This window comes from Colletotrichum fioriniae (genome assembly GCF_027942845.1).
Source record: "Colletotrichum fioriniae strain IMI 355084 chromosome Unknown scaffold_3, whole genome shotgun sequence".
In the NCBI taxonomy this organism is placed as follows: domain Eukaryota; kingdom Fungi; phylum Ascomycota; class Sordariomycetes; order Glomerellales; family Glomerellaceae; genus Colletotrichum; species Colletotrichum fioriniae.
This window is the reverse complement of record NW_027076839.1, coordinates 2251937-2278460: the sequence shown is the minus strand read 5'-3', so window position 1 is coordinate 2278460 and position 26524 is coordinate 2251937. Positions and strand designations below refer to the sequence as shown.

The following is a 26524-nucleotide window of genomic DNA, read 5'->3' as shown; positions in this document are numbered from 1 at the left end:
GATGGAAAAAAGAGGCAGAAGAAACAGAAAGTCGGGGCGTTGACTTTCCAAAGTTTGTCCTTCTCGGTGTTCGTCTATTAGGCAGGCGCGTAGTGCTCAGGCGCACGACGATTAGTTCTGAAGACTTGCTTTTCCCAAGATGCGTCAAAGGAAAGACAAGAGAACAGGTGATGAAATGTGATGTGTCGGTGAGGGGGATGGGGGGGTTGAAGGAATATAATCCCTTTTGTTTTTTGTCAGGTGGGAAGAGTTTTGTGTGGGAGGAGGGGGAGGTTGTGGGAGAGAAAAGGGATTTTGAAGATCGGAGGAGGAGGCAAGAAGTAGGGGAGAAAAAAAAATTCGGTTTGAGATTGTGTCGGAATCCACCAGAAAAGGCCACACACCCCTGCCAATCTGGCTCCGTCAGCACTGGGCGCTGCTGGCCATGGCACCCACGCACCCCAACCGTACCTTCCCTCCCGCAAAAATTTGGGGAGGCGCTCCTTCCCTTGTTTGCTCTCCGCGGTGATGAGAGTCTACGGGCTGCCCTTGCCTCGACTGGACTGGGCCTGGCCTGGACAGGAGCACAGCCAGTGCCTGCCTTCCTTCTTGAGGTACCTTACTTTCTAAGGTAAGTTCCGGGGGCACACGCCCGCCGCCCGCTCAGGCTTCAAGCAGGCAAGAATCCCGTCAGGACTCAGGAGTTAGGAACCTACGGTAATGGATAGTGAGAGCGCACGACAGGCTTCAGGCTCCCTCTCAGCCGCTACAGCCCGCCAAGGGGGTGGATAAGCAAAGCACCGGATTGGCCACCCTCGAGGACGTGTAGCATGTGCTTGCTTTCTACAGGGTAAAGGGGCCAGAAGTATGATGACATGTGAGGTGACAGGCCACGCTAAACTCTCTCCAACCAACAACCATCCAGGTTTTCCATCCCCTTCGTACTAATTTTTTTTTCTTTCTGAGTCACTATTTTATCGCCCTCTTCTTGGGCTGAAGAGGAGGGAGGGAACGGGAACCAATCCAGGGACAGTCTTCCGACGGGACACCGCGGAGGTGGAAGGAGATACTTACCACAAAGAACATTGGCGGTACGTACCGGTGGGAGGTACAACGTGCTCGGGTGCCTTACCTCAGCTGAGGTGAACAAACGTCACGTCCATCCAACGCTACGGCCCGCGCATGAACGGACCCGACCCTTGGAGTCCAACACGGCAGGGTGTTCCGATCCTGTTACTGCGTGCAAGTTTAAATCTGGCGCCCCCAGTGCCGGCCAACTCTGACTTCTCCCAACGGCATGGACTTATCTCCAGAAACGCGTGAACGTTCAATCCCAAAGCCAACAAGTCGACGATAGGATTATTGGAGAAGGTTGGTACCTACCTAAGTGAGGTGATTTCTTAGCTGGGTACGCAGTCCTTGGGCTGGTTTATTGGTGGCCGGGCCAGACTAGCATTTGTATCCGCAGACGGGAAGAAACAAGAGATGAAGCTCAGGGTTACTGGGTGCCCCGCAAGTCGATGTAATGGATATGGAAGGCTGGAGACTGGAGTCCAAGGGGCGATAAGATATAATCCAAGTCGTTCACAACCAGGATTATAGCCAAGTCTCTCTCTTTCGACGATGAAGTCAAGGCGCAAGAAGTAGTGGAAGAAGAGGTCTGTTTTGTTTGGTGACATTTCACGGCACCATGACCATAAACAGAAGGATTGGGACCTTGCTTTCCGACAGCCCCCTAATCCATCCATCTGTGTGAGAAGACCGGTGCCATCAACACAGCAAATAATAAGGATATTGGGTTGGCCCTCTTCCCTCACCTACAGGTTAATTTCTATAAGTGAACAGACGCGTGCTTTTCAAGGCGAAGCATGCATGGGTAGAAGCTTGAGACCACGCCCGGCAGTACTAAAAGACGTCATCTCGTGGGGGCCAACCGCAGAAGCTCCGCTCCTCACAGAGTCTCCCAGTGGCGGCGCACCAGTTTCCTGAAAACCCCGACACCAGAGCACACGAAATATCATGGCAAATTCGAACCTGCATAGAACGCCGATAGAACACCGCAAAAAGGGGAAGGGAAAATGCTTCAAGCATCGTCGAACAACATCGGAGCCGCCGAACCCGTCAGTTGCAACCCATAAACCAATAAAGAATCGATGCGCGACTAGTCAGCCACCAAATAGACAGGGAAACATCCAAGGTCTGGAGGGTCAAAGGGAAATGGTGCGAGTCAAACGCCGGGGGGTTTCAAAGATACAAGTTACAACGGTACATTGGGGGGGAGGTCTCACCGTCTCAGTGTTTGAACCTGTGGATCGGTCAACCGGCCGGAACATCATCCGCCCAGTCAATCACATCACAACCCTCCCCTTCAGTCCAAATGAAATCGACAACATCCTTATAAAACACGCGAGAGATTGGACGAGGTAAATACTTGGGGCTGATTTTCGGCTGAAGCGCCAGACTTTCCAGGTTCTCAAAGGCAAAGGAACGAACGATTCGAGCGGTTCCGACCGCTGCTCTTCTCTTCTGAAAAGTGAGCGGCCCGGCACCCGTTTCAGGACCATGGACGCCTTTCTGGAACCGTACCTATGGGAAAACCGTGACCTCACCGCTTGAACTAGCCGCCCTCCCTCGCTTCCCGTTTGCTTCCCAACACTTGACTGAGTCGCTCCCACTACGACGGTAGACTGATACAGCAACCATCACACTGCTGTCGAGCACGGCCAAGCCCGAATTTGGGACTGCCCTGTATCGGCCGGAAGAGAATAGCATAATCCCGCTTCTTCAAGAACAATGCCGTCTCGTGTTTTCCCCGTGCCGATGGTCTCATTTTGAATCGCATCAGCATATCTCACAATCGAGTTGTTTAGCCACAGATGAAGCTCGGGACAACGTCTCCAGGAATGGCGTTTCGTCGTGATAGAACTGATGCCTGTATCAATTACCAGCCCGGTCTAGTAGTACAGTTTTGCTGGTTATGGCCTCTTTCTCTCTCTCTTGTTCTCTGATGCTCCCTCGCACCACAGTCCCAAAAGGCCCATCATTTCCCGTCATCGCCATCGCATCCGCACCTCGGCCGCCTCAAGCAGCCTTCACCACCTTGTCGTCGTCGAACTCTATGTCCACGATTCCGTCCTTGGTCACGGCCTTAACCGTCATGCCCTTGAAGTCGATGGGTAACCGTCTCTTGAGCTCATCCGTGCACAGGTTGAGGATCTTGATGCCCTGGCCGAGCGTGATATCGGGGTGGTGATGTTTATCGAGAATTGACAGGCAGTAGTATCTGTTTTGCATCACCAGATTAGCACAAATTTCCCCTTGATTCTAGCTCGGGAGCTTGGCTCAAGTAGCTTCGCGGAGAAGCTTCAGCGCTGGTCAACATACTGTGCGTAGCCGTGAGCGGCGTATGGGAGGGGCGCCAATGACGCAAGGTAGTCCAGCCAGTACAGCGCGGGCTTCTGTGTGATGGGGTCGACGCCGCCGAGGAGCAGGTTGACGTTGTACGGCTTCCGCGACCGCAAGCTCGAGGCAAGCTCGCCACGAACGAAGTTGGCGAGGCCGGAGGGGGACAGGTCTGTCTCATTGCGCATCGAGTAGAGCTGGGAGTTTGCTTGGATGTAATCGGCGAATTGCACTGAACATCGTCGAGTTAGAGTCAGCAAATCGCAGCTTGTATATCGTGACCGAACCGGGTAGAGGGGTTGGATTCGATGCTCGCCCCTCCATCTCCGGCGGGGTTGGGAGCTCTATGATGTAGGAGACTAACCGGTATCACCAGATTCTCCAGAGTATGCAATCAGTGTGTGCTTGTTCAGGGATCTCGTCTTGTCGTCGGCAGTCTTCAGAACCGTTGCACCACGCATGGCAGCTTTGGAAGCTGCAATGATGGTGAAGTCCTTGCCCGTGATACCCAGTAGTACCTCCCTGCCAATCGCACTCCATATTAGCTCACTGCATCTCCAACAAGCACAGGTTCGGAACGCTGGTATCTCACATTCTGTCTGTGGTTCTGGCTGTTGTCTGCTTGGGTTTGTTGTGGGAAAAAAAGTTGGTGATGTTGCGTTCGTTGGTGTTGAATGTCGGTTGTTCGTCAGCCTTCGACTTGCCTTCGAGCTACCCCCCGGAACGCGCAGTCAAGCTACAGCCTGAACGGATGGGCCGTCCTGGGCGGATTCTGCCTGGCTAGACCGCCGCGCGCCCGGAAAAACCACCCCTGGTTGACTCTTTCGTGATTGGGTGCATCTGTACCCCACACTGCTATCTGATTCTCCGAGATACGTACCCACCGAACTTTTTTTTTCTGGTAAGCCCACCTCGAGCAACCAGGCGAAAAAAAAATATCGTCAATGTAGGCGGGCCAGGACGGAAAGTTGTTTGCCCAGATTCCCAGGCAAAGCACAGCGAACGGCGCTCTCTCTACCGCCCACAATGTCGTCTTTCTTCACGATACCCGGCGCCAACAAAAAACGCAAGCGAACAGACGGCCCCCCGGCCCCCAAGAAGCGAATTGCCGCTTCAAAGACGTCGAACAGAGCCCCTCCGAAATCTGCTGCACCGGCCAAAGGCGGCAGCAAAGGCAAGAAGCCGGCAGCGTCAGCACCAGCCTCCAAGAAGCGAAATGAGCGCGACGACGACGACGAATCGATCTCGGGCAGCGACTCTGACCTCGAGAGCATAGTCTCCGCCCCCGAGGAGAGCGACAATGGCTCGTCTTCCGACGACGAAGACAATGCGGGCGAGACGGCTGCCGAGCGCCGGTTGAGGCTCGCCGAACGGTATCTTGAGAACGTCAAGCAGCAGGTGGACGAGGTGGGATTCGACGCCGCCGACATTGATCGCGACCTGATCAACGAGAGGTTACAAGAGGACGTGGCCGAGGCCAAAGGAAAAGTCTACCGCACCCTCGTCGACGAGCTTGCCTTTGACCAGGCGACCTCGTCCTTTTTCCGCAACAACACCGAGACCTTCACTTCCGTCGCCGTCAACGCGCCCTACGCCTACACCACCACCAAGGACATGTACCTGCACAAGTGGAGGATACAGGACCTGCCCCAGCACCAGTTCCCGCAGACGACCAAGAAGAAGCCCAAGAAGCCGCCAGCGCCGCCGCGCAAGAGACCCGAGCTCGAGAATTGGCTGAGGGGCAACCTGGCCCAGGCCCAGAAGAAGTCGTACCAGCGCCACGTCGAAAAGATACTTTGCGTCGCGGCATCGCCCGACGGCAAATACGTCGTTACGGGCGGCCAGGACCGCAGGCTCATCATCTACGACGCCGAGACACTCAAGCCCCTCCGCGTCTTCACCCACCACCGCGACGCCGTCACCGGCCTCGCATTCCGCCGCGGCACAAACCAGCTGTACTCGTGTTCAAAAGACCGCACGGTCAAGGTCTGGAGTCTGGACGAGCTCGCCTACATTGAGACGCTGTTCGGCCACCAAGACGAGATTGTCGACATTGACGCCCTCGCCCAAGAGCGCTGCGTGAGCGTAGGCGCCCGTGACAGGACAGCACGCCTGTGGAAGGTCGCAGAGGAGACGCAGCTCGTCTTCCGCGGCGGTGCGGTGGACAAAAAGTCCCGCCCAGACGTCGACCCGCGCTCCCTCCCGCACGAGGGCAGCATGGACCGCGTGGCCATGATCGACGACGAGCTCTTCGTCACCGGCAGCGACAACGGCTCCCTGGCCCTCTGGAGCGTCACGAAAAAGAAGCCCCTCCACATCTTCCCCATGGCCCACGGCCTGGAACAGCCCCTCCGGCCGGACGAGGTCTCGGCCGACTACAACCCAGATCCCAGCATCGTACCGCCACCGCAACCGCGGTGGATCACGGCGCTCAAGTCGATCCCGTACTCGGACGTCATCCTCAGCGGCAGCTGGGACGGCTGCATACGAGTATGGCGTCTAAGCGAGGACAAGAGGAAGCTCGAGGAGGCGGGGATCCTCACATCAGAAGCCGAGCAGCAGGCCTCAAAGGTCGCCAAGGGCAAGTCAGAAGGTGCCGCTGGCGGCTTGAAGGGCGTGATCAACGACATTGCCATCTTTGAACGCGGGGAGCGCGGACAGGATGGCATCTGTGTCGTAGCAGCAGTAGGCAAAGAGCACAGGTTGGGCAGGTGGCAGATGCGCAAGGGCACCGCCAAGAACGGAGGATACGTGTTTGAGGTGCCAAAGGTGTTGAAAAAGCCGGAAGTCAACGGTAACCATAATGATGCATCGGATTCGGGAAGCGAGTAAAGAAAAGCATATAGAGATGTTCCCTTCAGGAGAGAGAGAGGGGCGTTTGGGGGGAAAAAAGCACTTACTTATAGAGGATCTTGTACCACAATGTACGAACTACGAGATGAGCCTCTACTCTCTGTCAAAGCGACGTAAAAATTGCAGCCACTCTTCGAGAAAAAATGTCTATCTCTTTGATGTGCTTTGGACGCCATGCAAACGTTCTATGGGTATGAGGGTATAGCTATGCCATTACACACTATTTGGACAAACGCCTTCGCGCCAATCAGCCCAGGAAAACGAACGCTGTATCTCTCCTCTGCCGTCTTCCACGACAGATCCAACCGCTTCATCATCTACGCCTCTCCTCAATCGTTACTTAACGGGGTATCATGATTCGGTTCCTGCTCAGTTCACGGTAAGATCCACCGTCTCAGAGCCGTTCGCAGGTCCCGGGATTTTGTTGAATGAGCTCTTCACGTCCCTCTCGATGCTCGGTATCGCCTTATTTCTTGCTCGCTGGTCTTGCGGAGAGGGCTGCTTCCTCTTTTTAGCAGACCGAGGCGGCGACTTAACCTCAAAGTAAGAACTCTTCTGCGTGGGAGTCTTTGTCAACGTGCGTGGCGACGTCTTTGGAGGTTCCGCGTCTTCGATGATGATACTCTCTTGCATTCTGACATCCCCTCCGGATGTGCGGGTCTGCCCTGGCACCGAGTCGCTGGAAGATTGCAACTCACCGAGTAGTTGTTGACTCGGCGAGTCACCTTTCTGGGGTTGGGATTCAGTCTTTTCATCCTTGCGAGCAGCCTTGGGCGGGGGAGAAGATAGGTCGCATAGTATTTCCTCACTGACACTGAGTTTCCTCTTAGAACCCCGGATAGCTGCCTTTCTCTGCTCAGCAGACCGGGCCGGTGAAGACGCAAGTGGCTGCAACATTTGACTGTTGCCCACTTTCTTTTTGGAACTACGAGAACCTGGTGCCACTAGATCGGAAGGCTGGGCCGGCGTCGATTTCAGTGCGGGGAGCATTTGATTCTCGTCCACCTCGACCGCCTTGGTTTTTGGACGACGAGGGCTAGTTCTGAGCCGACCTCCAGTTGAGTTTCCGCTGCGCGACGCCTCCCGAATTGGCGTCGCTGGCGGCTCCAAACTGTCCACGAGAGTTCGCATCACGTCGCATTGCTCGTTGGTCGGAAGAATGGTTTTGCCAGGCAATACAGAACGCTCGACTACCGGGCCAGGTTCACAAGCTTCGATATGCTGTGCATCGGGCTCGACATGCCGGGTGTTTTCCATGCCCGAGCCTTGCTCAACGCCAACGGGCTGAGCAATTTCCGAGTCTTGCTCGACCCCAGTAGTGACAGGCTTACCATGAATCAAAGAATTGGGTTTTGCCAAGAGAGTGGTTACCTCGCCGCCCTCAATTTTCGCCGGCGGACTGCTGCGATTGCTGGGGGGCAGGCCTACAGCCGGAGATCCTTTGACAGTGTATGACGGATCCTTTGGCACGTCAATAACAGGCTGTGGAGTTCTCGGCGGCGCAAGCTCGCTCTCTTGACGTTCATCTGACAGCTTGCCGGGAGTGGACTGTCCAGTAGACATGCGCTTAGCTTTCCTCTGTGCCGCCAAGGTGGCATTCTGCAGTTTCCTCTGTTCGATGATGATGGTGCGGAGTTCGCTTCGCATCGCGGGGGACGTGATGTCCCAATCTAGCCGCTCTTTACGAACTAGCTTGGTGACCACGCCGTCAGGGTCCTTCAAGAATTCACGCATATAGCCAAGGAGAAACGCGCCACAACTTGCGTGATCTTCCTGCTCAGGAATCTTCTTTGCCGTCAATCCAAAAGTGCCAGGCGGTTCGATTTCCGTGTTGCGCTTATCTCTAGCTTCTTGGACGAGATAAGCCTTCAGATTGCCGCAGGTAGGGGAGTGCCCGACGCCCAGAGAGTCAAGAGTGATGACTCTGGCTTCTGTGGGATCCTGCTTTCGAAAGGCGATTCCTGTGTTTTTGCGTAATTGACGTTGCTTCGTGGACGGTCCCTTGTCTTTCTTTTCAGGCCTCGGTTTTTCCTTCATCTCTTCTTCTTCCCTAGGCTGGCTCTCTTCCAGACTCATCTGTTCGACTTGCTCGCCAACAGTAGAAACAATGCCTTCCTCCGACGAGATTCCTCCGGGTTTCTCCTCTGGGGTTCCCTTTGATTCTTCTTTGGGCTCATCTAGAGGTTCGCCATCTTTGACTTCCGGTTCACCGTCATCTGTCTTCAGCAGCTTGGATGGATGGCAGATGATTGCCAGATACCAGTGAGCACTTTCGTTGACGGGAACCACAACGTAATCGTAGGAGAAAAGGTCGACCTTTGCAGTCCAGGATTTGACGCCTTCGTAGTTGATCCCTCGGCCCGCCTTGGTGTCAGTCAGCTTCGGATAGAAGTAAGTGTTCATGATGTAGATACGGTCGGATACTGCTTTGTTCTCCTTTTCCAGGTGAACTTGAAGGTGGCGTAGGTAGAAACCGATGAGATTGTCGTTCAGGTATTCTCCTTCTTCCAGGCGCGAAATATCATCACGATAGACTGACGCTCTATTCTTTCCTGTAGCAGGGAAAATGAGCGGTTTCTCATTCCATATCTTGTCCCAATCAGGGTTTTGCTGTATCCACGAAACGGGGCTTGGAGATTTGCGTTTGGGCATGCCAAGAGGAGATTCCTGGCCTCGTTTGAACGTGGTGTTTTTTGCTTCTCTAGGCGGCAATTCCTTGGCCTTTCGAGACTCAGTCCCGGCGTCATAGCTGGTGGGAGCGAAGTAGGAAGACGTCGTAGTGTCGGATTTCGAAGAACGTGACGGCGCAATCTCGGGCTTCGACGAATGCGATGAGTCTTCTGCCTTCATACTACCGCGAAGTGGTGGATTGCTCGGGGGACTGGTTTTCGACTGAGTCCACGGTAATGACATCGTATCGGCCTTGGTCTTGATCGCCTCTTTATGTTCCAGGAGCTTGATATCATCCGGCTGAGAGTCTTTTTTGTCTTCCCACTTCTCCGCAATCGCTTTTTGTTTTTCATAGATCTTCTGGAGATACTCGCTAGCCTTTTGTCAGTACCCCGAGATTGAGAGCGACCCGTCGCAATACATACCTGTCCTTGGGGGAACAGTCGGTCTTCTGTGTAGTGAAGGCTTTAACCCTGGCTTCAGCCCAATCTCCAAGGTGGTGGGCATCTCCTGGTTCAGCAAAGCCGAGCACCAGTAAGCCTCCAACATTTGGAGAAGAAGACCTCCAAATTACCGCGAATGGGGTGCCCGTGATGCTGTAAAATATTTTTGTGCAGAACATCAACTTGACGTCCAGCCACCCTCTCTCCGAAAAAGGCCTGCCTGCCTGATCGAAAGCGATGAGGCTCCTAGAGTGCTGGTCGAGCTTCAGGAGAACACACTCCTCTGGGTTCTTGGCCTCAAAGGTGTCCTTCCCTGAGACGGCACGAACAACTTTGAGGACAAGGTCTTTGGGGATGCCCCGCTGCGATATGACCGGCTGCGGTTTGACCGGCTGCGACTTTCCGAAATTCACCTTGGCCATGTCTCCTCGCTTCCGTTTTGTGTTGGCGGCGTCTGGTGACTTTCCATCATCATCCGAGATGTCATCTCCCGCTCGACGACTACGCCCGGTTTGAAAAGCGAGCTCGTCGTCCTCCGAGACCTCTTGTATATCATCTTGACCACGTCTCGGGGGTTGACGGAAAGCCTTTTTTCTGGGGGCTTCTGTCGAATCTCCACGAGCCCGCCTATTCTGTATTGGCTGGTCTTGGACGATCTCATCCTCGCCATCCCAATCATAGCCCTCGGGCTTCTTCGAGTCTCTGACTCGCAGTCCTCGGGGGCGAGGGCGATTGCCAGATCTCCTACCACCCCTACTGGAACCGCTATGCGCCTTTTCCACGTTCCTGAATTCGCTTCCGCTCGCAGTCGAGTTTACCGAGTGTGTGCTGCGGTTGCTAGCCGCATCCCCGTCCACCGACCGCTGCGAATTCGTCAAGTCGACCAATGTGGGCATTTGCGGTGAGAGCGACGAAGATGCCACGGGCGGAGCGAACATCTGTGTTGTGAGGGTGGCGTGTGCTGGGACATCTCTTGCTGTAGTCTCGGACTGTATTTTTTGACGCTTGGCTACTCTCGGGGGTTCGGTAATTGGTCGCTTGCTGGAGTTTTTGCTGAGATTATTGAAACCAGGACGCACGCCGCCAGTCAACGCCAGTTTGGTTCTTGAGTTCTGTGCCATCGTCAGTCCCGGCTGCTAGTCTGCTTGTAGGGCAGACTCACCATTGGATCCGGAACGGGAACACCGTCTTTCGAGGTCCTGCAAGGGTGATTGTCAGCAGTGTCTCTCTACTGCTGTATGTTTCGGATCGAGGCATACCCGTAAGTGGGAAACGAGTGGCAGGTGCCGTCGTAGAATCGTTGTAGAAGCTCCTCGGACCTGGTATCCAAACCCCATGTTAGTTCAGTTCTTGGTGTAAAATAGGATTTGCGCAGCCGCTTACGTTTGCCGTTTCTTCTTCATGAAAATATTCCGGCTGGAACGGACATGTGTGACCTGCGAACCGGCCTGCTTGCCTCTCTCCTCAGTCTCAATCGCCCCTTCTGCCGCATGCGCAGTCTTCTCCAGAGCTCCGTCCTCGTTGCGTTCTGCGGTATAACTTATTCGTGGGGTATGGGCTCGAGGTGTATCGGTCGGAGTCGAAGAGGGCGCAGGAAAGTCGGACGAAGACAAAGATGCGCCCGTTTGTGACGTTTCATCGCAGGGAGATCTCGCGACTCTAGAATGTGAATGTGAAGGAGGGATCACACGCTCCTGCTTCGGTCGTGAAAGTGCGGTTAGCAGTGGGGTCCAGAGGCAGAGGCTGGCCCTGCATCCACGGGGTTCACCTCAAAATTTCGGTGGCACCGAGGGGACGCTGGAGGCCAGAAAATGGTGCAGTGGTACCCGCTGACACGCGCTGGAACTAAGCGGATTTGCAACCTGGAAGTCTCGTCGCGGCCTGGGGCCTGTGCTGTGCGCGACGTGGGCAGCTCTGACGGGATCCACTCCATTAAACCCAGCGCGCCGGAGCGCGACATCCGCTGGGAGGCACTTGCCTTCTCGAATGGAAGCGTTCCCCCACCATCCCCGCCGCTTGAGCCGAGAAGAAACGAGAGGAGTGTGACCACGGGTCTACACCAATGAGGTAGGTGCCCTGAGAGGGAACTATTACATACCTGATTCTCATCTACAGATAGGACCGACTCTGGTCTTCTCTTGGGTGCCATATTGCATCGCTGTAAGTCGAGGTATCGAGAGAGTGTACGAAGAGGAGAAAGTCGGGGATTACGTGGTGGGAGGGGGAGGAAGAAGAGGAAGACTTCAGAATTAAGCCAGTTGCAATGGATCAAATGCGCAAACTTCTACTCTTGGCCCGGCCTGACTTTGCTGGAAGAGAGCGCTACCCGTGGTGATGTTAGAAGAGAGGAAGTACCACGAGGGAAAGGTGAGGCACTTCAGATATGCAAAGCGGGACATGGATACGTACATGCAAGGAGATACTTAGCCAAAGCAAAGTGCCGCGTCTCTTTCCTCCCATCTTCTGACGTTACAGCGACCTACTATGGAGTATGTGGTGGCCACAATGAAGACTGAGATGAGGGAAGTCTAGCTGCATACTCTACATGTGATATATCAAGGTGAAAGCAGATGGACAAGGATCCGATGAGGAACATCCGCTGCTTCAAGAATTCCGAGGTGGAATGCATGTAAATGCCATTTATCTCACCTTTCGTCCTGGGCCCGTAAAGTACCCACCGGTAAGAGCCGTTTACGGCCCCACAGTCCACACCACCGGTTCGGTAGGTTCCTTAGCTCCAGCCGGGGACATTGTACCCAGGTACCTCTAAGGGGACCTCACAAGCTGAAGCTCCGACCAATGGCGCGCTAAAGCCACATCTCCAGCTCCGCAAGGCTGAAGCTTGTTCTCCCAAACGTGGCCTCCCACGTCGCATCTGATCGCGAACAAAAGCTTCAGTTTCCTTTTCTTCGTGATTCCCTTCATGCAATCCAGTTGCTGACAAGCGCCTTATTCTTTCTTTTCGACCATACAAAAGGTAGCCCACCTCACCCCTTCACAGGGTGGCCAGGTCTCGTCAACATGTACAACACCCTCACCCGCGCCCAAAACACGTTTGGCTTCTTCACGACGGTAGCCTTCTTCGTCGCCGCCTTCATCGCCGCCTCCGACCTCATCACCCCACGCGCGCCCTCCGTCGGCTCCCTAAAGACCACAAACGTTCAGGTCGTAAAGGGACGCCCCCACTACTACTCCTCCAAGAAGGAGGAGTACGCAATCATCAAGTTCTCCCTCGACGCCGACCTCTCGGAGCTCTTTACCTGGAACACCAAGCAGGTCTTCGTCTACGTCACGGCAGAATGGCCTGATAGCTCAAAGAAGGCCGCCGGCACAAACGCCACGAACCAGGCAGTCATATGGGACCAGATCATCACCGCCCCCAGCTCCGACCACCTCGCCAACATTGGCCCCGCCGCCATGCGCAAGCTGAGGAAGAGCGCCGAGGGCAAGAGCATCGACCCCAACCGGTAAGACCTTGTTCTCAAGTTCCATACTAAGAAGTAGGCCGTATCAGAATGCTGACAAAAATTCGCAGTGGCAAACTCCACATCAAGAACCAGAAGCCAAAGTATCAAATCACTCATCCCTCGAGCAAGATCGCCGAGGCCGACAAGGTCGTCCTGAAGTTACACTACAACGTTCAACCGTGGGTTGGCATCTTAACGTGGAACCAGAACATTGATATCGGCGGCTGGAAGGCACTCAAGGGTGGTGTCAGCAAGGTCTTCAAGCTTCCCGCTCTCAAGGTTAAGGAGAAGAAGCCTTAAACCTAGATAGGAAATTGAACATTCGCGTGATTGAATAAGAATTCCGAGCTGGAAATGCCACGTTCAACTGTGTTGTCACCTGCAGTGATATTCTTCATGGGACCTGTCTGATGGTGCATCTTGAATGCATTGATCTCCAGATTCTATCTACGACGACTGACCGTCTGAACTATTCTAGACCAACAATCTCCAAAATCGGACATTTGCCAATACAACCAAAGATCCATCACCATGCACCCCCAACCCCAATGTAAATGCCATCTCTATACTCCATAGACTTTTGGAAACCATTGCCGTCTATCAGAAACCAGGTCGCTTCATCAAGGGGTATTTGCTAAACCAACAGAGACCATAGAAATGTGAGCACACACTGTATCTTTAGGACTGGGCGGCGTCAGGAGTCGCTCCATTAGTCTGCCCGTTCGCACCACCGCGGCCACGAGGACCTCCTCGACCGCGTCCGCCGCGTCCCCCACGACCTCGGCCTCTGCCACGAGCATCGAGGTTCACTGGGGGCGGCACGTTGCCGTACATGGGCTGCTGGGCCGGCTGCTCGTGAAGACCAGAGTAGCCAGGGTTCTGGATGGGTCCTCCACGGCCGCGTCCTCTGCCTCTGAAGCCTCCACCGCGCTGGCCTTGACCGTTGGCTTCGTGGTTCTCCTCTCCGCCGTGTTGACCGTTGGGATGAGGTCTGTACACAAGGGTGCTGTGGAGCAAGTTGGGACCGCCTCCACGACCACGGCCGCGGCCAGGCTGACCCTGGCCGCCGTTGGCACCACCACGCCAAGCGCCACGGTCTGGGGCAGGCGCATCTCTGTACTGAGGAACGCCCGTGGCAGCAGTGGTAAGCGACGCGGGGGCTGGGGCAGGCTTGCGCTGCATTCCAGCCTTGGAGCCGGAGACAACCTGCTTGAAGGTGGTGTTGAGCACCGAGGAGGAAGCGACTGTCATACCGCGGAAAGGCGGAGCTCTTTCACCCAAAGTCGTGCCACTCATGAAGGTCAAGTCCCAGACAACATCCAAGAGCAGGTTGTTGGCAGTACGGCTGAGGCCGACGACAGTTCCTCGGCTGCCGAGAGGCACCTTGCCAGAAGAAGACAGGAAGCTGACACGATCGCCAAGGGCAAACTTCTGGCCACTTAAGAACAGCTCAGCGTCGCTAGGCTTCATGATAGCTGAGCGAGGAACACCCTTCATGTTCTTGACCTCGACTTCGTGGGACTGCGTGAAGGCCTGCGCGCCTGCCTCAGCAAGCTTCATGACAACGACCGAGTCGAGCTGCTCGGCCTCCAAGGGCACCCTCTCAAAGTTGCGGGTTTGCGCCTCCTTAAGCCAGGCTCCGATTTCCTTCACTCGCTGAGATCCCACCTTGGGGTCCTTCCAGAGATCGGTATCGCTCACGTCACTAGCCTGAGGGTTCTGTTGGATGGCGGCGAAGAAATCAGGGAAGGCAGCAATGTACCTGGCCAAAAGCTCGATAGCGGCGTTGCTGAACTCCCATCCAGACTCTGACTTCTGCGAGTAGCCAAGAACCTTCTGCTTCTTCGCATCGAACTTCAGGTTGAGACCGAGATTGACGCGGAGACCACCAACGGTGTTAACTTGGTAGGAAGACAGGATCTTGCTCAGAATCAAGGGGTGGAGGCCGAGCATCTTTGCGACGGCGTATGACGGAGTGTATCGGTTCTGGCGCTTCATTTCTTGAATGATGGGCTTAGCGAACTCGGGTTCCTTGTTCTTGAGAACGAGAACTCGGATGTTGGCCTTATTGTTGGCGTGGCTAGTGACCTCGAGAGCCCGTCCGTAGTTGTACTCGCCCAAGAAGAAAGCCTGGGTACCAACGGGGTACTCCTCCTCAATGGGAACAGCAGCCTTCTCAATGAAGCGCTGGTCCTCGTTGACGACTTCGTCAACAATGGTCTGAGAAGCATAGACGCTTCTCATGCTGGGATTCAAGTCGTATTCCTTGATCAAAGCACCCTCCTCGGTCTTGATCAGTCCCTTGAGCATATGGACGTGCACCAGAGACTCTACATCGCCAATGACGATGCCCAGACGCTTAGAGTGCCACTCCTCAATGTAGCGGGACTCCTTGGCGAAGAAGTGCATTTCTTTGGGACCGAGATGCGTCTGGACGACTGAGCCGTTTTGGTCAAGCTCGTAGTCGAACAGCTCGTCGGTGACCTTGACAACCTTTGCCTCCTGCAAGAAAGGGTATCCAACAAAGCATCGCTTGCCTAGTTTTCCTGCAGCCACCTGGGCTCTCGTCCTAATTTCCGACTCGGTCAGGGTGACGATCTGACTGGGGTTTTTGCTGTCTGCCTGGAATACGTTGACCCCGAAGCCCTCAATCAAAGACGCCGTGTAAGGCAGCGTATGCAGCGTTGGGAATCCTGCCAGTGCCTCAATGTTGATTTTGGCACCATCAGTAAGGCCGTTGAGAAACTTGAGGCCCTCGGTGTTGGGGAGCTCGAATATGTTCTCCACACAGTGGCATGGGGTGATGTCGGGGAAAACGCCAACCAGAGAGGAGGGGTAGGTGATGTTGACATCTGGGTTATAAGTGAACTTGAGAGCGATGCCAAAGCCGTTTCTCTCCTTCTGATCCTTGCTGAGAAGCTTGTTCTTGGGCTCCATCGCACTGAGCAAGCGCTTCTCGTCAATAAAGGGAATCTTTACGACAGCCTCCCACTCCATGCGCTTTCCGTTCATGTCGAGCTCAAAGTCTCTGGGATAGAAGTCGTAGATGGGCGAGTTTGGGTTGGTCATGAGATCCCAGTAGATATCTGGAACAATGGACTTGCTTCGGTCGGGCAAGACACCCATGAGTTGCTCGAATGGCCTGAAAGGCTGGCCCAACTTGAAGTTGAGGTCGGCTCCGAGACCCTTGACAACATCTGTGGTCGTTGTTAGCGTTATTCAATGTTCAGTGCAACGTCTGACATACCTGAAGTCAAGGGAGAGTAATGGTACTGGTAGTACCAGGGCCACGAGGCGATTCCCTGGTAGTAGTAGTACAAGACCCATTGGAGACCCTGCACGTAGTTCTCACAAAGTTTTGTGAGCTCAATTTCGTACTTTTCAGGCTCCCATTCGGGGAACTTCTGCAAGTAGTACTTGGTCTTCCAACCCTGGTACTTTTGCTCATAGAGTTCCTTGTACTGCTTCTGAGCATCCTCGCCAGTGATGTCGACAACAGTGGCCTTGTCGTAATTGCGCATGACGCGGTAGAGTGCAAGAGTGCCCTCCTCTTCCTCGTCGTTGATGTTCTCTGCACCCGCGGGGAATGACAAGAGGAGATGGCGATGGCCTTCATCATCCTCCTTGGTGTTCCACTCGATGTGGAGGGAGTCTGCAAGATCTTGAACAAACTTGCGATCGGCGGCGTTCAGACCAGTTCCAAGATCCAGGGGTTCGGCTGAAGGCTTGTTGACATAGGGTCTGATCTGCTGCTTCCACAGATCTCTCTGCGAAGAGGTCAGAACAAGCCCCTTGCCCTTGGGCTTGCGGCTCTCGCCACCATTGGACTCGGCAAATTTCTTGGACTGATACCATTTCTCATCGCTGATATCGTCCTCGAACTGGTTGGTTTCGTCCTTGGCAAGCTCATTCAGCAGAATCTGAAGACGATCAAGCTTGATGACACCACCCTCGTTGATGTAGCCTTGTCCCTGCGGAAGCACAGACTTGTAGATGCGGAACATGGCCGCAAGAGCACCTTCGTTAATGTGAAGGCGGGGGAGGTTAGGAAGGAAATCGTTTCCGACAAAGAAAGCCATTAGGATGAAGTCATCGATGACTCGCTCCAGATCGAAGGGGAAGCTCAGCCGTCCGGGTTCCTTGAGCTCCTGGAATTCCAACTCGAGATATTCTCGGACTATGCATAGATGCAACAGGTAGAAATTCTGGTGCTCCAACTCCTTGCTCTTGGCCTTACTCGCGCGGCCAAAAGTGACCTCTTCTCGGAGAAGACAGAAGTGGGGGTCATGGCTAAGAAGACCCAGCATGATGAGATCGGCATCGAGGCCGTACAAGCAGTGGCGCACATTGGGATCGTAATCAGGTTGCGCCTTGGCGTTTCTGATGTACTCCATGATCTTGTGCTCGCCTTCACCAGGGGTCTCGTGGCCAGACAGAACAATCTCGCAGCCCTGCCAGTCGGCATCCTCGGAAACCTTCTTGTTGACAAAGTACTTGAGCTGCTGCGTCAACTTGGCCATGAACTCAGTACCAGGCGTAATACAGTTACTGTCGAAAGGAGGCTCCTTGGGCATCTCGACACCTTCGGCAATCGCCTTGTCACGGGCCTTTTCGTTGTCGAGGGCGGTTCGGAAACGTCTAGCACGCTGCTGGTTCATCTTGGCTCTCGGCGCAACACCGTCGATGGCCATGAAGAAAAGCTGTTTCGGCTTGATCTTTCCAAACAGGTGCTCAATGTAGTTGAAGATGCGTATAAACATCTCCTCCTCGGTAAGACGGAATGTCGTATCTTCGCCGGAATCCTTATGCGTGCAATTGTGGATGATACCGTTCATGTCGAGCTACCCAAGAGAATTAGCTATTGTAGTCCAAGAAGTGATGTGGTTTTGGGGGAGGCGAACATAGAGACAGTCGAACTCGGGAATGCGGTTCTCAGCAATGAGCTGAGAGATGGCTGGGTAGCGCTCCGAGAGCCATCTGAAGAATTTGGGAACACTGCGGGCCACGGGGTTAGCAAATGGCTAGAGGATGGAAGTTGAAGCTCGGCGAACCCCATGATGTGGTGATGGTGGCGCGCTTGAGCTGAGCGCAACTATTGGTCAAGTTTTGTAGCGAAGCAATGAATTCAACAGACGATTACAAGTCTGTATCGATCCGTCTCGATGCGATGCAAAGGGTGCGTTCGGGAGTTTTGTATCTCTTCCTCTCTAAACACGAAGGAGGTCCTGACACAGGAGGTCCAGGTGAGCCAGTCGCAAGCTGGTTGCGACGCGGAAAAAGAAAAGAAGAAATGAACAAGTGAAAGAATAATCAACAGTCGGCTAATTTGGTAGCCAGACTTGTCTGCGATTCTGCCAGGTGAACAGGGAACTCGGTCTGTCGAGCTGTGTGAAGGGGGGGGAGGGTTGAGAGGTCGTGAACGTGGAATCTTTGGTTGCGCAGATGAAGCTGGACAGATGGACCTGACGCCGGATGCTGGCTGATATGGGCGCAATCGATATTGGATGATGCAGGGCAGGAACCGCCGCCTCCAGCTAGGTGTTGGGCGGTGGCGGGGCTAGGTGGGAGAATCCAGTGGCGCTAGTGGCTACAGAGGCTCATCAGTGTTTCTGGCCCTGACGGTATGACTCTTCGCCTTTCACAGGCGCCGGGACGTTGGGGTATGTTCTAGGGTGAGGTGGCCTGGTAGTCTCAGGGCCTACAACGCAAGACTGCGCCACAGCTATTGCCCCGCCTCGGCCGGGGAGCTGAGGCTGGTGCTTTCGCGCCGACATGTGTGGGGAGCATCTTCGATTGAGCCCATGCCAATTTAGTCCTGGCGTGGCAGGCGTCTCCCAGCCTTCCTGGCCCTTGCTTGCTCAGGCTAAGTACCTATGCAGCCAAATTTCAATCTACGCGCTGCGCGTCTTCTTTCAGAACCTCCACCTCGCGTCAACCTCCACCCGACCGTCGTTTGCGCCAGCAAGAAGAACTTTCCGATCATTGCGCTGCGAAGCCTAACACATCAAACAAGTCCACAGACTGTCCTTTTGCGATCTCATAATAGAGCGATTCCGTTTTAGTTTCGCGACTTTACACAATGGCGCCCGCACAAGTCGTTGACGATGTCGATGGTAAGCTTCACAGACGAGCTCCAATTGAAATGACAGACTAACCTCTCTGCTAGTCGACATGATCCAAGAAGAGGACGAGGACCAGGAGCAGCGTCTCATCAACGAAGGTAAACTTACAGAAGACTCGGAGCTTCAATGTGGGATCTGGCTAAACAGACTTTAGAGTACAAGACGTGGAAGAAGAACAGCCCCTTTCTCTACGACATGATTCTCAGGTACGGCGAGCTTCCAAGTCGCAACTTGATTGTAGCTAATGATTTGACAGCACGGCTCTCGAATGGCCTACACTCACTACCCAATGGTTCCCTGACGTCAAGGAACCCGAAGACAAGAACTACCGAATCCACAGACTGCTCCTAGGAACACACACATCCGAGGGCCTCCCAAACCACGTCCAGATCGCCGAAGTCAAGATCCCCAAGTCTGTGGCCCCGAACCCCGAAGACTACAACGAGGAGACTGGGGAAATCGGAGGTCACGCCAAGTCGTCGAATGGACAATCGACCGCTGTCGAGTTCAACATCGTGCAGAAGATTGACCACCCCGGCGAGATTAACAAGGCGCGTTATCAGCCTCAGAACCCCGATATCATTGCGACTCTTTGCGTCGACGGCAAGGTCCTCGTATTCGACCGCACAAAGCACAGCCTGCAGCCCACTGGCAAGGTCAATGCTCAGATCGAACTTATCGGCCACAAGCAGGAAGGATTCGGTCTGGCCTGGAACCCCCATGAGGAAGGCTGCCTTGCGTCTGGTAGTGAAGATCGCACCGTCTGCCTCTGGTTTGTCTGCCCGTATCCTCCAAAATAATCGTCAGTCTAACCAAGTTTTCAACAGGGACCTCAAGAACCTCCAAAGCGGTAGCAACATTCTGAAGCCTCATCGCAAGTACACACACCACACTCAGATTGTGAACGATGTTCAATACCACCCCATCGCCAAGAGCTTCATCGGCACGGTCTCTGACGACCTGACCATGCAAATCATTGACGTGCGACAAGCCGATACAACCCGCGCTGCGGTGACCGCCAAGCGCGGCCATCTGGATGCCATCAACGCCCTGGCGTTCAACCCCACATCAGAAGTGCTCGTTGCTACGGCATCAGCCGACAAGACCCTGGGCATCTGGGATCTTCGTAATGTCAAGGAGAAGGTCCACACGCTGGAGGGACACAACGACGCAGTAACTTCTCTCTCATGGCACCCTCAAGAGGCCGGTATCCTCGGCAGTGGCTCTTACGATAGAAGAGTCATCTTCTGGGACCTTTCTCGCGTCGGAGAGGAGCAGATGCCCGACGACCAGGAGGATGGACCCCCGGAGCTGTAAGTCTTGCTCTTACTCAAGGAATCATTCAGTTGCTTACACTAGTACAGTCTCTTCATGCATGGCGGACACACCAACCACCTGGCAGACTTCAGCTGGAACCCTAACGAACCCTGGCTCGTTTGCAGTGCCGCCGAGGACAACCTGCTTCAGATCTGGAAGGTCGCCGACTCCATTGTCGGCAGGGACGACGGCGACTTGCCGCTTGACGAGATTGACCGATAGGCAAGGTGGAGTCTCAAGAATACTTACAAGTAGCTTTATCAGCCGGCTCGCCACAAGTAGAGTTGGCTCAGGTGGACGGGAGGGGGGCAGACTAAAACGGCGGCGACTGACTCGGAGGATGGCACTTTTACCATTTCGTTTTTGTCTTTTTGGCGTCTGTGGTCATTTGTGGAGATAACTTCGGATTCCCAACATGCTATCCTTTCAACGTTTCAACTGATCTACCTTGTGCTTCCGTACCTACGTGACATGGATTCTGGGGTTTAGGGGGTTCGTGAGAGCATCAGCGAGGAAGCTAATTTCAACCGACAAGAGTGTCCTATTTGCAGTACACTCGTCATTTAGGCTTCATTCACAAGGTCAATTGAGTAGTCAAAAAGCGGAAACAATTGAGTTACGAGGAATTGTGACAAATCAAACTTGGGATGGAGGGGCAGGCGCCAGAACACCATGCTGAGCTTTCCTTGCTTTTTACTCCTTTCTATCACCGAAACATATCAAGACAGCATGAGCAAACAAACACAGGCATAACGGAAAACGCACAAAGTCAGTATGCTTTTCTCTCTCTCTCTCTCTCCGACCATCTCTCAAAGTTAGCAAGCAATAAACCGCAGGGACGTATAGCAGTTGCCATTTATGCTTTTGACGCAAACAGAAATAGCAACAGCAATAAATGACAAAACATGACAACACAGAATTCGCATTTTTTTCAAAAAGATGAGCAAAGATTATTTCAAAGCCAAAGCCAGCCAGCCTGCCCTGGACCCTGTTTCACTCCCCGGCTCCCACAACGCTGCCGCCCATTTCCGCCGTATAGGAAAAAACCATATGTTGTTTTTAGTGTCGAGAGAGAAGAGAGAGGTGGAAAAGGGGTGGGAGTACATGCCAAGCCAATCTGGAAATGAATATAATGTTGAGGAGGGAAAAGGGAGGACAAAAAAGGCCAGATGGAACGAGACTAGAAATGGTGGAAATCGTCGAGAGGGAAGAGGGGAAAAACCAGACACGATGATGATGACTTTGAGAGTGGGAAAAAAGAACTAGAAATATTGAAAAAATCAACACGTCTCTCACACAATGAAGGCCAGGTATACCCGTTACACTCCCTTCGCTATGCACTCCCCTTTGGACCGCCCAAAATCCGACCGTACCGCAACCGCAACGTCCAACCAAAGGCAAGGTCGGCCGTAATCAACAATCCTTAACTAGCCAGCCCTTTTATACTGACGCTTGTCAGGGAGAAAGCAATTCCAACAGTGGTGTCCGTCCGTTCCGGTAGTGTAACACTCTTTTTGTCTTTCCAGCCTAGCAAACTTTTTTCCCGCATCCCTTGGTATACCGACAGCCAACCTCCTTCCAAGTGATCTTCCAAAACCTAGACACCCCCTTCCGTTGAAAGCAAGCGTAAGTCCTGAAGGTATTTGCCAATGGTCAATGCTCTATGTTCGTCTTGTTTCCGAAGCTCGTTTCCACAGAAATAAGTAGGCCCTCAAAAAAAAACGATCCAAGGTAGCTAATGTCGCTCGCCTAGATCCCCATGTTTGTAGCCGGGTTTGTTATTTAAGCAGGAGACTTGCTCGGAGGCGCAGCTCCTCCGTTCTGGCGGGCATCACCGCCGCTGACGGACAGACCGCCAATGCCGCTGGAAAGGAACGCAAAGGGATCGTTTTCGTTTTGCGAGTAAAAGTTGTTCGAAGGGCCGGCGGATGCGGGGCCATTGGAGGCCGACTGGAAGGCAGCCTCGGCAGCGCGGCTGTCAAAGGGGCCGGCGGAGTGGGATCCAGGGGCCGGTCCGAAACCGTGCGTGTTGAGGGAGGAGGGGTAGGGAGCAGCTCCGCCACCAATGCCCGAGGGAAGTGCGTAGGTGCTAGGCGGGCCACCGAAGTGCTGACCGCCGTAGCCGCCGCCCTGAGAGGCGAAGTTACCACCGGCCGAGGCGAAGGGGCCAGGGCCGGGGGTGCCGCTCATGGAGCCCTGGCTCATACTGTAGTTGGAGGGAGGGTCCATGGGGGAAGGGTAGCCACCAGAGTCAGCGACGACGGCGGCACCAGCACGGCTGGCGCCGCATCGCAGACAGCATACGTTCTTAGCAAAGTTGTGGTAACCGCAGACCTCATTGCCACACTTCCAATCTCCAGCACGGAACGGCACGACGCCGCTGCCACCCATGCGACCACCACCGTGACCCATGTGTCCGTGGTGGTGCTGAGGAGGGGGCATCATGGCCGGTGGTCCGTATCCGTAGCCGTAGCCCATGTCGCCGGTAGGTCCGGCACTCACAGCCGGGAATGAGCAGCGGAAACACGCAGTTCGTCGCTGGAAGTTCGAGAAGCCACATGAAGGACAAGTCCAGTCGCCAGGGCGAGGGCGGTTCTTGCTGGGCGGGAAGGGGGTGAGGATCTCAGCGGCGCGGTCCAGGACACGGCTGGAAGACGGAGACACTTCGATCGCCTTCTCGTTAAGGGCACGACCGTTCATGCACAGACTCTCAGCGGCCTAGGAAGGACGTCAGCAGGGTTACCTCGGAAAAGCCACTTCTGGTGATCGGTTTCGAAGACGCTACACGTAGATTTTTGAGGGATACAATAGGCAGTGCAAGGCGCGATAAAGAAATGGCTAACTAACCTCCTCGTGGGAAGAAAACACAGCGAAACCGCTGCCCGTGGGCTTGTGCTGCTCAGGGGTACGGAGTGTCCAGAAGGCAATAGGACGACCGCCAAACTGAGTGAACCAGCTCTCGAGCTCGGATTGAGTGGTATCATGGGGCAGGCCAGACATGTGGAGGACCTTGCTGCGCTCCGACAAGAAAGCCCGCACATCGGCGCGAGCATCCATTGGTCTCGTCAAGACGTCGGGGTGCTCATGGGAAGGCTGCGACTTGCGAATGAGGCCTCGCAGAACGCGGGCGAGAGTGACAGCCTCCTCCATGGCGCGGCGAGGAGACGCAGGAGCCAGCGCCTGGAGGTGGAAAGGCAGGTTGTGCTTGATTGGAGCACTGGACTGGACCGGCTCCACCTCCAAGGCGGCACAGATATTGGACAGCATTGAGGGCCCAAAAGGCAACGATTCGGGGTGATGCTGCTGCCATCGCTGATATTCGGTTCGCAAATCGAACGTGCGGGAGTGCTGAAGGTACGGGGGCAGAACGACAGCCTTGTCGCGGGCCTCTCGGGGCAGCTGGACGCGAAGGTCCCAAGCATCGAGGGTAACGAAGACGAAATCGAGGTTTTGCGAAGTCAAGTGTTCGTTGGCAAAGGTGTCGAATCGGTTAATGGCATCGCGGAAGGTACCAGCGTTACGGACATGTTCCCAGGTCAGGGTCGTCAAGCTCGCTAGAGGAAGAGAAAAAATGCCGAGGTCAGCTAGGGAATTTTTTCACGAGGACGTTGCCGCGCCTCAGAGAGACGTCATATGGCGTGACGGGAAGGGAATTGAGGTCTCAAGCCTGGTGTGACTACTTACTGCACAGGGGTGTGATCGGAGTGTTGATGGGTTTGACAAGAACGCTCTCGCGGGTGATCTAGAGACAAGCTCGGTCAGCTCTGGGTTGAAGAAGTGAAGAGGGATAGCCCGCAAAAAAGCTAAGGATGGATGATGCCAACTCACCTCCTCCAGAGACTTGGCGTCGAGAAGAATCCAGCCGAGCTCAATAACCTCGGCCGAGTCCTTTGTGACGTAGACTCCATGCTCATCGCAGGTGGTTGCGACGTGGATCACGACATAGCGATCGATGTTGAGCTGGTTACCAGCTTGGGAACCAGACATTTTGGTAGGAAGGCGACAACGTGGCCGATGACGAAAGGCTGCACGGTAAGGATAATGGCTATGGCGATGCCTGGGGGAAAGCAAGCCGATGCTTCAAACAATTGTTTCCCACACAGCAGGTGAGTAGCTGTAGGTGTGTGGTTGACTCGAACAAACGACGGATGCTCGGGGAGGGGACGGGAGTGGTTCCCGGTTCAAGCTTCAGGAGAGGTGCCGAGCAAAGTGAAGTGCACAGCAAAAAAAAGACCGAAGCGGAAGTTGCGGCAACAAGCAGGCAAGGGCAGAAAAGGAGACGAGGAGGAAATTGACCGGACCTCGTGTCGAAATACCTTTTGTCCTCGCAGCAACTCGGGGAAGGAGAGGAGGAGGAGGAAGAGGTGGGAGGTTTCGGTAGGGGCAAGGAGGAAGGAACCGAAAAGAGGGAAAGGTGATGGAAAGGTAGGAGGGAAGTCGACCGTAGACGCAGGAGAAGAAAATTGGTGTTGGCGTGGGACTTGGGAAAATGCTCCGTCAGGTAGGGTACCTAGTTTTGCATGGTGCGTGCAGTGCGACCGAAAGTACCTCCTCCACTGTCTCTTTTGCTCCTGGGGAACGACTCCCAAAAAAAGAGGATTGCAAAAAGCCCGGTGTTTACGACGGTACGTGAGTATTCGTACCTTACGGAGACTTGTGCATCCACAGGTATACCTATTCCTACACAGTAGATAGTGAGGCAGGTACCGCTGACCTTGCCTTTTTGCCTGGGCAGGACTTCCCACAATAGGCTGGTCTTTCTTACCTGCCTGACCTTACCTTTCCACACAAGTACCTACATGGAAACACCAACGAGTAACAAGAGACAACGACCGGCAGGAACAAAACAAGATGCTGTCCAACAATCGAGGGCGTGTGTGGTGGGCGCAATTGGTCCATATGCAGCTGCAGCAACAGCACCCAACACCCAGGGCAGTACCGTACGGCAACGGGGGGGGGGCTTGGTTCGGTCAGGTACATGACATACACAAGTTGCCGGACTTGCAATTTTGATACGACTGGTGGAGGCACCCCTGGTAACACGGTAAGGCGACGTGGAGGTAAGGTACCTATCTACCTTACTTGGCCTTGAGCTTAGGTTGCGGCAGCAATGCGAGGTGTTTGGCACTTTCCATCATGAGGTGGTCATGAAGATGAACGTCGGAAAAAGTCTCGAATCATACATTACACGCAGCCATCGGGGTTGATTATGGAAAGAAATCAAGCTAACCACGAATTCCGGCAGGCAGCCTGAAAACCCTCGATCACTTTTCTCCTTCATCACCGTTGTCGGGTGTGTACGTCTCTCCTCGATTGTCAACCTCGACTCTGTTGTCTCGACTCGAGCTGAGCAAACGACACTCACGTTTGGGGAACGACGAGAACCATCAGGGCTACTGCATAAGGCCAGTAGCCCTAGTGCTGCTCCTCGTCGGCGACCAAAGCCAGGTGCTTTCTCGAAAATGCGTCTGTACACTGCAGACTATGCAGAGACGGCTCCCACGATCATGACTTGCACAGGTCAAGGTAGATGAGGTACCTCCGAGCAGACGGCTGCACATGACAATCCGTGCTAAGGTAGATCGTATTCCCCGCGATGTCTCGTCTCATAAACCTGCCTTGCCTCTGCTTTCTGCGAGCTAATATGTAGTCTCGGTCTAGGACCCCACGAGCTTCGTCAACTGCATAACCCGCCCCAACTTCTCAAGTCCCCTAACTCAATGGAATGTCCCCTTGTTAGGAACCCAAAGGCCAACAGATCCGAGGTGCCGAAGCACGTCTGCTGGAGCCTTTGGCTTAGGTACCGTCCCCTGTCGCACTTGGGAGCGGTGTCAGTGCTGTGCCGGAGACTGCGGCCGTGCTCGTTGCATCTGTCCTTCCTGCCTGGGCTGCCATGTGCGCGCAATGAACCACGGCGGAGGGAACCCAAGCAGATTCTACCGAGTACCTCAGAGAGCAGCAGCACAGCAAGGGCAGGGCCACATCAGCGTCCCATCGCTTGACCCAAGGTGGGAAAATGGGGTCGCGAATGAAATTCCATCCGTGCTAAAGAACGGAATGTGCATCCAAAAACCCACCCGTCATACCGCTCGCCTCACATTTGTTGGACCATAGGCGATACTAGGCTTCAATTCCCGGGGATGCGGGTCTCCAAGACGTCGGAGACAGCTTCAACTTTGCCTACCTATCCGAAGAAACGGATAGTCTTCTCTTTCCAAAACTACTGCGACTCTCACCACCTTTAAACTCAGTCCATGAATCATCCCGTGGT

At 54.4% G+C, this 26524-nt stretch overlaps 7 protein-coding genes across 7 annotated transcripts; 3 read left to right on the top strand and 4 right to left on the bottom strand.

The window, feature by feature from the left end:
- Window positions 1-3060: 3060 nt before the first annotated feature.
- PRE1 (Proteasome subunit beta type-4) lies at window positions 3061-3842 on the bottom strand (the record flags this gene model as incomplete). Its single annotated transcript, XM_053196111.1, has 3 exons — window positions 3061-3262; window positions 3364-3613; window positions 3746-3842. 3 exons carry the CDS (start codon window positions 3840-3842, stop codon window positions 3061-3063), a joined length of 549 nt encoding a protein of 182 aa, XP_053046535.1.
- A 565-nt stretch (window positions 3843-4407) lies between these two features.
- On the top strand, window positions 4408-6213 carry RRP9 (pre-rRNA processing protein; the record flags this gene model as incomplete). The annotated part of the gene is made up of 1 exon (XM_053196112.1): window positions 4408-6213. The coding sequence occupies one exon, from the start codon at window positions 4408-4410 to the stop codon at window positions 6211-6213; it is 1806 nt and encodes a 601-aa protein (XP_053046536.1).
- A 390-nt stretch (window positions 6214-6603) lies between these two features.
- On the bottom strand, window positions 6604-10285 carry N0V96_003508 (uncharacterized protein; the record flags this gene model as incomplete). Its single annotated transcript, XM_053196113.2, has 2 exons — window positions 6604-9277; window positions 9330-10285. 2 exons carry the CDS (start codon window positions 10283-10285, stop codon window positions 6604-6606), a joined length of 3630 nt encoding a protein of 1209 aa, XP_053046537.2.
- A 2083-nt stretch (window positions 10286-12368) lies between these two features.
- Window positions 12369-13114, top strand: SPC3 (Signal peptidase complex subunit; the record flags this gene model as incomplete). Its single annotated transcript, XM_053196114.2, has 2 exons — window positions 12369-12814; window positions 12883-13114. 2 exons carry the CDS (start codon window positions 12369-12371, stop codon window positions 13112-13114), a joined length of 678 nt encoding a protein of 225 aa, XP_053046538.1.
- A 378-nt stretch (window positions 13115-13492) lies between these two features.
- exo2 (exonuclease II Exo2) lies at window positions 13493-17870 on the bottom strand (the record flags this gene model as incomplete). The annotated part of the gene is made up of 4 exons (XM_065756856.1): window positions 13493-16011; window positions 16062-17655; window positions 17724-17730; window positions 17866-17870. The coding sequence occupies 4 exons, from the start codon at window positions 17868-17870 to the stop codon at window positions 13493-13495; spliced, it is 4125 nt and encodes a 1374-aa protein (XP_065614623.1).
- Window positions 17871-18893: 1023 nt separating this feature from the next.
- Window positions 18894-20475, top strand: HAT2 (Histone acetyltransferase type B subunit 2; the record flags this gene model as incomplete). The annotated part of the gene is made up of 6 exons (XM_053196116.1): window positions 18894-18927; window positions 18981-19034; window positions 19091-19142; window positions 19193-19708; window positions 19764-20249; window positions 20301-20475. The coding sequence occupies 6 exons, from the start codon at window positions 18894-18896 to the stop codon at window positions 20473-20475; spliced, it is 1317 nt and encodes a 438-aa protein (XP_053046540.1).
- Window positions 20476-22035: 1560 nt separating this feature from the next.
- NRP1 (Asparagine-rich protein (ARP protein)) lies at window positions 22036-24240 on the bottom strand (the record flags this gene model as incomplete). Its single annotated transcript, XM_053196117.1, has 4 exons — window positions 22036-22971; window positions 23101-23807; window positions 23938-23995; window positions 24082-24240. 4 exons carry the CDS (start codon window positions 24238-24240, stop codon window positions 22036-22038), a joined length of 1860 nt encoding a protein of 619 aa, XP_053046541.1.
- Window positions 24241-26524: the final 2284 nt, after the last annotated feature.